General features: G+C 45.9%; 1 protein-coding gene across 3 annotated transcripts in view; it reads left to right on the top strand.

Moving 5' to 3' along the window:
• BVES (blood vessel epicardial substance) overlaps positions 1 to 9,090 on the top strand; it is a 38,452-nt gene extending 29,362 nt beyond the window's left edge. For all 3 annotated transcript variants that reach the window (XM_058660359.1, XM_058660372.1, XM_058660364.1), the window contains one exon: positions 8,725 to 9,090. In XM_058660359.1, coding sequence (XP_058516342.1) covers positions 8,725 to 8,849 — 125 coding nt within the window. In that variant the 3' untranslated portion in view covers positions 8,850 to 9,090. The remainder of the gene's footprint in view (positions 1 to 8,724) is intronic.
• Positions 9,091 to 10,988: the final 1,898 nt, after the last annotated feature.

The raw sequence follows: 10,988 nt of genomic DNA on the forward strand, positions 1-10,988 counted from the left end.
TGGGGCATAATTAGATGTTTTAATACCTGGATGCATTGTACAGGGGTCCAGCCAGGGGAATGAGCATGCCCATTACCTTCCACATCTATCATTTCTCAATGGCGAAAATATCTGAAATGCACTTGGAGTTTAGAAATACGTACATTATGGGTTAACTGTTCTCACCCTCACTGCAGTAGGGCATCACAATTCAGCGCTTCTCTCCGTATTCTTCTGCCTGTGATGCCGCAGTCGACTCCCTCTGCCTCCATCCCCATAGCGCCTTACTTTGCTGCAAGGAAACACCTTAATCCAGTATCCCCACTCGGTATCCTCCAGATGCTCTGTCCTGTGGCTGAAGCACATTGTGTTTCTTCCTCTGTTCCCTGAGTGGCTGGCCTCCGTTTGAACCCTGCCTTGCACACTGCTTTTTGTTTCTGGGGCTTTCTTGCAGGGAATCCTTGCTTTTTCTGTTCCAACAACCCCAGTTCTTAGTGCATCCATTTAGGATCCCCTGGGGGTTTTGATCTCAAAGACCTTCCTCACAGAGTCTCCCGCCTCCCGTTACCTCCCTCCTCCCACCACATCATGGACCAGTGTACCTGGCTACCTCAGCCTTCGCTCTCCTCCTGGCCCTGCCCACCGCATCCTCAACCCTCCAGCTTCCTCAGGCTGAGCAACAAAGTGCTCAGGACTTTGGCATACTCACACCTCAGGCTGTGCAGAAAGTAACTGGAGAAAAACCCCTGGGCAGAACGAAACCCCTTTCAGAGCTGCTAACCTGCTCCAGCCTGCCCATTTACCTTATTTTGCCCAATTCCTGACTGAGTTGCTCAGTGCTGATGCTGAGTCCCTGTAAGGAAAGATTCATTGAAAAATTCACAGCTACTTTTCAATATTATTGTTCAGCAAGCTTTAATTCAAACTTGAATTCCGCAATTAAAAAGTTGGGTGCTATAAATAGACAAAGGCATGGAAAGGGTAGATAATTCTTTGTAGCAATGAAACCATTAAATCCTTCTCCATCACCATTCATCAAAAATTGTATAATCTAATTAAAATTCTGAACCCCGGTAAGGTTTTTAATTACTTGGTAAAGCAGTTGGCCAGATGGCTAAACATAATAAAAATAATAACACTTTGAAAGGAATGAAGAAAATGCCATCAAAGTTGACGGAAGAGGGAAAAACATCTTGGAGCCCACGACTGGGGAGTTTACAAAGGATGTTTCTGAAGCACAGTGAAGGTCCCTAGGCTAGCTTCACATTGTGGTGCTCTGCTTCCTGCAATGTCAAACATGACGTTGCTCAGTCATCCTCTGGAACGGGTAGGCCCTTTGCTGAGGATCAAGAAGAACAGGTGTGAGAGTGTCTGCTTGCTACTACTTCCTGGGAAAAGCCCTTGGGCCTTCAAGGAATTGGAAGACAACTGAAATAGAAACAAGCTTGCTGGGCATGGGATTCTGGTAAAGGGAATTTTACCTTTTTTTCCTACTCTTTATGCAAGAGTATTTTGGTTTTGATTTTAAATTGTTTTTTGTTACACACAGACATCCCTTTCCCATCTTCTGATTCACTCCTGCAGTGGCCAGGGTCAGTCTGGGCCAATGCTAGGAGCTGGCAGTGCCATCGAGTTCTCTTACTTGGGAAGGGAGGCAAAAATATCAGTCATTCAGACCATTGTTTCTGCCGCCTGGACCCTGCGTGGGTGGGAGCTGGAGTCAGCAACTGGAGGAGGCCGTTACACTTCACCACTCGGTGTGGAAGGTGGGCAGTTAGGCTGGCTTCTTAAACACTAAGGCAGAAGACTTACCACACCAGGGTTTTGATTGTCATGTAAGATCTCCCTGGTTCAGGTATTAAAACAAATTCTCCTGGGCGTCTTTAACCTAAGATTTTAGGAAGACAGAAAAAGGGTCTGGGTCTGTCCTCCACCGAGGCCTGTGGCTGGTTCCCACATGCCTACAAAGTGTGGGTCTTCACAGGAAGCTCCCGTCCTTGTAGGCTAGGACCTGGCCTGAGCCCCTGTCTGAAAAGGTCTGCTGAGGAGAGCCTTGCTGGCCATGGCCAGATCCCCTTGGGGATAGCCATGCTAGGGTTGCCCCCAGCCAACTAGACATTGTTAGGGTCAGGGCTCTTACTGCTATCTCCTGGAATCCAAGTTTTGTAGTGTGAGGTTTTGTGTCTTCAGAATTGCTGCCTGGTGCTACAGTTCTTGGACATGCTGTGAACATGGCTGTGGCTCAGGGCCAGATTCTGCTCCCCCTGCATTTTACATCTGTGAAAAGGTATAAGGATTTCCTTTTAGCAGAGTCTTTTTGTTTGTTTTTTACCACTTGGTATAACAGGAAACACACACAAGCAACAGTAACTCTTCACATACCTGTTCAACAATTTCACACCTGTTAAGTTTGGGTGGCAGTACAGTTTAAGACAATTTGCTTAATATACTTTCTAAATTAGCAGTATTAATTATTAGTCAGAGAATCCAGAAAATTGGAAGGTGATTATAGCAAATAGCTACAAATGTGTGTGTGTGTGTATGTAAACTATAATTCTGTCTTCTTGATCAGAATAAATATCACAGGATTTATTTATCCACTCTGTCTCTCAACTAAAAAAAGTGGTTTAAACAGAATAATAAAATTCAGTTTTCTGGGAAATGCATGGGTACAGATTCATTTGCTTTTTTAGAACCCAGGATAAATGAAAAGCCATGCATGTTAACAGTCTGCAAAGTTCGCAGTGATGTCCTTGAAGGGCAATAGAAATGTGAGAAAGTGTTTCTCTGTAGATCAGCTGTTTCTCCCACTGTTGCACCTAAGCAGAGTGGTTGGAACTTGGGGCACATTTCTGATGATGCATCAGTGCAGGAAACTAATGAAAACCTGGGAAACCTGTAGCAAGAAACTGTTAGTGTTCAGCTTGTGAAATGGAAGATAGTTCCGCCAAAGTGGGCCATTCCCCGCTCTTTTGTTCATATTCCAGAGAGGGTTTGAATTTATTAGGGGATGAGGAAAGCCTCCCAGCCGTGTGGGATGGCTCCATGTAAGCAAGTCTGCTGGGGAGGTTGGGCGGCATCCTGTCTAGGGGCCACTTGAGCTTCTCCTGGCCTGGATTCCCAGGTTGAACCAAGGGACCCTTTCACTTCCCTGGATGTGAATGTCACCCTTGACCCTTCCAGTTGGGAGGTGGCAACTGATGGAGGTGGGTACAGCATGGGCACTTTTAGGATCCTTTCCTAGTGAAGAGCCAGCAGCTGGCACTGATGGTTTTTGGCAGGTGCGAGGCACGCCACGGTCCTCTCGTCTGCCCTGCCGGAGGAGTGATGAAGCACATTGCTGTGAGCCCTGTGGCTTAGGGAATTGAGCTTGGAGACCTTACTCACACCCAGAACCTGTTGTGAAGATGAGTTGAGTATTCTCAAGGTGAAAAAGCATTTTTCAAAGGAGGCAAATCTTGCTAGTCTGTTGGGGTCGCCAGGTTTGTCCCACAAGGATATGTTTCTGTCTCAGAGGTTCAGTTGTGGGTGAGAAATGAACTTAACTACAAGCAGCACTGCCCCCCATTCTCTTTTAGAAAGATTTATTTCATTGTATGTGAAAGTCAGTTGCAGAGAGAGACAGAGATAGACAAAATTTTCTGCTGACTCACTTTCCAGAAGGCGCAGTGATCAGGAATGAGCCAAGCCAAAGCCAGGAGCCTAGAGCTTCATCCATGTCTTCTACATAGATGCAGAGGCCCAGGGACGTGGAGGCCATCCTCCACTGCTTTTGCCTGCCTGTTAGCAGGGAGCTGGGTCAGACTTGGGGCAGCCAGGTTACGAACCAGCAGCCATATGGAATGCTGGTGTTGAAAGTGGCGGCTTTTTGCACCATGCTACAATGCCAGTCCCCACCCCTCACCAACTTCACAAGTTGCTCAGGTTGTCTTTTATTTCTGAGTATGAAGGAAAAAAATTTAAAAATATAAAAAAGTGTAGGGCCTGGCACCGGGCTCCCATATGGGCGCTGGTTTGTGTCCCAGTGGCCCTGCTTCCCTTCCAGCTCTCTGCTTGTGGCCTGGGAAAGCAGTCGAGGACAGTGCAAAGCCTTGGGACCCTGCACCCATGTGGGAGACCCAGAAGAAGCTCCTGGCTCCTAGCTTTAGATCAGGTCAGCCCCGGCCATTGCAGCTACTTGGGGAGTGAATCAGTAGACAGAAGATTTTCCTCTCTGCCTCTCCTCCTCTCTGTATCTCTGACTTTCCCATAAAAGTAAATCTTTTTTAAAAAGTATAAATATAGTAAAAAGAATGAATATAGTAAGAGTGAATTGTTCTAAAACGTACTTTGAGTTTCTGAGAAATCAAATAAGATAGAATCAGAGATTAATGATTCATTTTTATTTCCCCAATGTTTAACACTGCAACTGATAACCTTGTTGTTTTCCCTACATCTTTCTGTTGATTGCATTAAAATAGTGTAACAGGTGACATTACTATTAGGCCAGCCTTTAAAAAAATAAGATGTATGTATTTATTTGAAAAGCAGAGTTACAGGGAAGAAGGGGTGCGGGGAGAAACAGAGATCTTCCATCGTCTGGTTCACTTCCCAAATGGCTGAAATGGCTAGTGCTGCGCCAACCTGAAGCCACGAGTTAGGAGCTTCAACTGGGTCTCACTTGGGTGTGGGGACCCAAGTACTTGGATCTTCAACTGCTTTCCCAGGTGCATTAGCAGGGAGCAAGATGGGATGCCAGCCTTACCTGCTATGCTACAGCACTGGCCCTGAGGCCTTCTTTTTTGTTTCTATTTTTCATTTAATTGGGAAGCAGAGACTTGGAGTATGGGTAGGAGGGAGACAGGAGAGAAACATAGAAACAGACAGAAAAGGAGGTCTTCCTTCTGCTGGTTCATTCCCAAAATGCCTGCAACAACTATGGCTGGGCCAAGCCAAAACCAGGAGTTCTCAATCCATGTTTGGCTTGGTAGGGCTTGAGTATTTGAGCCATTCCCCCTGCTGCCTCCCAGATATCCCAACAGAGCCTTAGGCCACTTAGTGTCAAACACTTGCCTCTATCAAGCCTTATTAACATTGGCTTGAAAGGACAGTATTTTCATTTATGTTCCAAGCAGTGTCAAATCAGTTACATCAAAGTTATGATATGGGAGCTCATGCTGTAGCAAGGTAGATAATGCCTCTACTTGCAGTGTCAGCATCCCATATGGCTGCCAGTTCTTATCCTGGCTGCTCCACTTTCAGTCTAGCTCCTTGCTAATGACCTGGGAAAGCAGCGGAGGATGGCCCATGTGCTTGGGCAACTGAACCCATGAGGAAGACCCCAAAGAAGCTCCTGGCTTCAGACTGGCTCAGTTGCAGCCATTGCAGCCATTTGGGGAGTGAACCAATGGATGGAAGACCTGTCTTTCTGCCTTTCTCTCTCCAATCCTGTAATATGAATAAATTAATCTTTTAAAAAATGGAGATGAGTTAAAGTGAAACCAGCCGCCTTTCCTAGAGAGGTTTCACTGGCTGTTTGAACAAGGTGGGTGGTGCCCCATGAAAGGCCTGACCCTTTGCAGCACAAACATGAGGCCATGTGTTTTTCCTATGGCCTCGGGATCTGCTTCCAGAAGCTCACCGGGTGAGTTTCACAGAAGGGTATTTTTCCTATCACCAGGTACAAGTCTGAGCGACTATGCCAAACTCTGTCTATAGGCAGCACTTCTGCAAGGCTGTAGGTTCTGTCCCTCCCTCCAGCTGCTCACTGCGCTGAGAGCAGGTGCTGCCAACACAGCAATGCAGCCTGTGGTTGCTGAGCCAAGGTCAGGGCAGACCTTCCTGAGAAGGAATGAGGGCAAATGCCTTGTGGGAGAGCTCAGGATTTTTGCCCCACATTAAGGAATAGATGGGAGTGTGGTAGGTGGGGATGGGATTGGAGACACTACTTCAGAAGGAGGGGAGAAAAGCCAAGAGGAAGAGGATGGTTGGATTTAGAGTGTGGTTTCTAGACCACAAGGTGAAAGAGACCCAATGTGGGGACCCATGGATGTCACCCTAGGATTGTGGCTAATTCTTATTTATCTTTTAAGGTTCCATGGCAAACAGCACAACTCTTCTGTTTGCCCAGGTAAACATAATGGAAATAGAATAAATTCTTTTGGAAGAAGTTTTTGGAAAGTGTTCACTCAGTCTCCTGCAGTGATATTGAAACATATAAGAGAAAGTTACATTTTTTTTTCTTTCCATGACAAAAGAAATGCAGTGATGGGTGAGGGGTTGGTAGCCTTTTGGCTGCACGAGGGGCACCGGCAAACTGCGGAATGTCAACCGTGCTTTGAAAGATGGGCTTGAAAACTAGAGATCAACTAGTCCCCGCCTCCTCCGTCAAAACAGACTGTTTCTTTTATGTATATTACATAATTATGTCTGAATGATATGTATTATTGATTTGGTTTAATGCTCTCAGACATGCTGTCTTGTTTGTTCTGAGGATTTTATCTGATCGCAAATACGCAGCCTAAGTTAATATTTTATGACATTCAATCATAGCTTGAGACTAGCAATATGATAGAAGCCACTGCAGTTGCTGATGTTAACGAAAAAGCAATTTGGCTACACTTAGAACAACTTAGATTGAGAATTATAAATCCTTGCTTGAGCATAAGTTCCATTAAAGTTTTCCTTTTTTGATTTTTAACCATTAGAAACCACACACATGAGCGGAAGCAAGAGGGAGAGAAAGAGGGAGAAAGAACTATACAACAGCACTGGGCCCTCTTGGACTATATTATTAGAAGCTTATTTTCTTCTACAATTTGTGTCAGTAGTCATATTTCAGGAAACTAAGTTGTTATTTGTCCTAGGTGTCTTATGAGTGAACAATTTTCATGTATGTACAACAAACACATTTATTATACCAAACTCTAGCCCATTACCTCTTTATGTTAGAATATGTCACTATTGGTCGTAACATTTTCTCAAATACAGGCTAGTGACTGTGCAGTTAATAAGAAATGACAGGGAGTGTGGCGTTTTCTGCATGTCCAGCATTGTCCTAAATATATTCCATGCATTGTTTATTTAATTCTCCCAACGACCCTGTAATACAGGTCTTGGACATGTCCCCTTTCTACACATGGGAAACTGAGGCCCTGGCATGCCTTGTAAGCGGTTATAGGTTGCACTGGAGAGAAGCAGCTGAGCAGGGATAACATTCCTGGAGCCTCTGGTCTTGACTGCTATACAGGCTGTCCCCCACTTGACCTCTACACCTGTGCTTTCGGGGAAGCAGGGACAGCTGCCTGTTCACGGTGGGGTGCTGGAGTGATTCAGCCTCTCCACCGCCACAGCCCTCATCTTGGAGCAGCCTTCCGATGTGCTGGTGGCCTTATCCTTCTTGCTGATGGCAGCATCCTGGCGGTGCCAGCTGACTCTTTCCAGCAAGTGACCACTGACCTGTGGTCATCTTGTAGCCAGTATGGGGTACATCTTCAGATCCTTCCCCATCTTCTTGCCTTCAGCAAGCCATTAAAGAGTCATGTTTCACCCATTGTGCTTCACCCTAAGCCTGACACCCAGCCCAAGTCCAGCCTTGGCAGGCAGGCTGAACTCCACCTTACCCTGTGGTTGGGCGCAGGTGCGTGTGGGGCAGGTGTAGACACTGACGAAGCACATCCTAACACTAAATGTATAACTGGGAGGGAGGGAGGAAGGAGTCTAATGTCTATACTATCCATTCTCCTGCTCACTAGACTCCTTAAGAAGTCTGTGCATCTAGGGCTCAAAGGTTGAATCCTCGCCTTGCAGGTGCCAGGATCCCATGCAGCCACCAGTTCATGTCCCAGCTGCTCCGCTTCCCACCCAGCTCCCTGCTTGTGGCCTCGGAGGGCAGTGGAGGACAGCCCAAAGCCTTGGGACCCTGCATCCATTTGAAAGACCCAGAGGAGGCTCCTGACTCCTGGTTTCGGATTGGCTGGGCTCTGGTCGTTGCGGTCACTTGGGAATAACCAGAGGACAGATCTCTGTATTTCCTTCCCTCTGTAAATCGGTCTTTCCAATAAAAAAACAAATAAATCTTAAAAAAAAAAAACACAAGTCTATGCACCTGTCTATAGTAACTCCTACTCTTCACTTTTGTGATAAATGCATCTGGTGACCCATCGGTGAACAAACGGGTGATGGGGTGACTTCTGTCTTGGCTCCTTTGATTGGGAGGACCATCAGAGGCCCCCGGGCTGTTCTTCTCCCTGCTGCTCCTTGGGACTGTTGCCTCCTACTTGGCCCTTCCCTCCTACAGCCCCCATTCTCTCCCTCTCCAACTCGTCTCCCACCAATCCAGGCAGCGGTTGACTTAGCAGAGGAAAAAGGATGGTTTTAGATGGTGTGTTAGTGTTCAGTCTCATAATTTTAAAATGGAATTATGCTTTAGGGCAGTCCATGTTAAACCAGTTTTCAAAAGCAAGAGGAGACTCAAATCACCGCATGTGCTGTTAATGTAGGCATCCCATTCTGAGACCTAAACAGGTGCTACAGTGACTCCGTGAGAACTGTCCGTGTTTACAAAGCTCAAGTCATCCAAGCACAGGTGGTGGGATGCATTCCTTGTTGTTTTAGTGAGATGCAAGACAGTGTCTAGGGCAACTGCCTTCCTGGGTTGTAGCAACAGATGGGCACAGTGTTGTATGCTCCTGTGGGAGTTTCAGCATCACACCAGTATCAGAGCAGGTTGTGCTAAGCAGTTTTCCTTCCTGTGTCTTTCCGCAGATATGTCCTCCCCACACCAGCGCTCCTCAGCCAAGATGAAGCCAATAGAAGAAGGGGTGGAAGATGACGATGAGGTCTTTGAATCCGTGTCTCCAAATACACTCAAAGCCCGTCAGCTGCCTTGATCAGGGAGACAGTTGGAGTGACTGAGACGGAAGGGGCTTGAAGAGATCATGACAAATACCAGCACTTTCTCGTGGGCTTTAAGTTATTCTGTTTTTAGCACATCCAGACTAGCAGGGTCTGAGGGCAGGTCGAGGTGGGAAGGTCATCTTCCTGATCTTTTTATTGGTCAGCTTTTCAGATAGTTCATTTACTGAGCCCTCTGACCAGACCTCATTCTATTTTGAGATCATATTTCACAGTATTTTCTAAATCTGTTATTATTTAACTTAAAAAAAAACCTTGGGGTTCTGTCAGTGCAAATGTCTTCATGCTTATTATTCCAACGTGCGATTCTTTTTCCTCACGCTTTTTGTTCTCTGCCATGGCGATGGGGTTGAAACAAACATCATTGAAACAAACATCTCTGTTGGAAATGAGGGCTAAGATGATAGTAGAAAGCCAAGAATCACAGATTTTCTTCACTTGAGGAAGGGAAGGAGGGAGGAGAGTTTTAGGAAAAAAAGATGTTATTTGACCACTTTTCTTTTTTCTTTCATGCCATTTCCTCCATCAGCTCCCCTTCCTTCTCTGGGCTCTGTATTGATGGCTTCATAATGAACCAGGCTCCTCATCTGTATTTCTGATAAATAATGCTTTAGATAAATTGAGCAGGCCTGTGGTTTGGCGTCACCTTGTCCCATTCCCCTGGTAGGGAGCAACCCTTTCCTAGGAGTGGAACTTCAGGGACTCAGGTAACTGTGCAGGTGTCATAGACTCAGGCACCTGAAATGTTTCTTCCTGTCTTAGGAGCCATGTTCTGGATGTCAGACTTGTTTTCCTATGGTCACAGGGGGATCCTTAAAGGAGGTGTGAGACACCCAGGGCCAGAGCTGAGAATGCAAGCATGACTGTGGCCAGAATGTTCAGTTCAGGCTGTGCTGGGAATGGACAGCTTAGGTGTGGCTCCCAGGGCCTGGCCTCCGGGTCTCCCTCTCTCTCTGCTGCTCAGATCTGCTTTTCAGAGACAGTCATACTTGGCTGGCAGGAAATGAACAAAAGTTTCCTTCAAACTGTCAGTCTCTGGCCACGGTGGCCAGCACTCTGGCAGCCATGCAATGCGGTGGAGCCCATGCACTGACCATGCTTGTTATGCCTCATTTGTATTGATTTTCTTTCATCCCTGAGAACCTACTATGAGTGAGTGAGCTCGCTAAAAGAAGTTCCCAATGAAAGGATTTCCTGGTGAACAGAGCCTAAAGACTCAACTTCCTGCTATGAGATCAGTTCTGGTTAAATATGGAAACATGCTAATCCGGGGTCACTTTAATTTCCTAAGTCCATTTCTTGAAGCCAGTTATTTTAGGGGTCTCACTTGAGACAGACTTTCTAAGTCACTCATCAAGAAATTGGCCACCGCCTAGGAATGGGAAGTTGGCTTATGAAACCTCCCAGGGAAGAAGGCTAGTGTCGCAACACTCCTCACATTGCTGTCTTCCATTTGCAACAGTGGGAACGTATGGGGAGAAATGAAGCGAAGGGGAATGACTTAGCCTTGGCTATAACCGAAAGGCTCCAAGAAGTCAAAGGCTTACTGTCTATTGGAGGGTACGGGATGGGACATTGCCATCAGGTAAGGTCAGGCAGCCCATTCAGTTACACACACATAGGACTAGTTCCCAGAGTCACGTTATACAGTAATTAGGGCAACCTTCCCTAGGCAGAAACTCATTGTGGGTTCTGCTATCGCTACATTGTTTTAACGTTTTTAAAGTAAAAGGAACAATGGAATTTTTGCCCCATCCCATCTTTAGGTTCATTTCACTTTTGCAGCTTAGGAGATCATATCTAATAATCAACCTGAGGTTATTTCTGTAGTACTGAGAAAAAAAACCTGTTTTAAAAGCACATTGCTAAATGTAGCTGATATAAGAACATCTGTTGTTTTTATTAGAATGTGTGTATGAATGTCAGTGCATTGGGAGATTATAATCTCAAGGTTAGGAATTTTAAGAGGCACTTAGCCTCAATGAGAAACTTGAAACTGTTTTTGAAACCTTTAAGAAAGACAGTGAGATTCAGAAAAGAAGCTGAGAGCCATTGAAAGGCCTCCCACATAGGCTTGATTGTGAAGAAGCCAAGAAGAAAACAAGTTTAAGGTG

Source organism: Ochotona princeps, chromosome 1, assembly GCF_030435755.1.
Source record: "Ochotona princeps isolate mOchPri1 chromosome 1, mOchPri1.hap1, whole genome shotgun sequence".
Lineage (NCBI taxonomy): Eukaryota > Metazoa > Chordata > Mammalia > Lagomorpha > Ochotonidae > Ochotona > Ochotona princeps.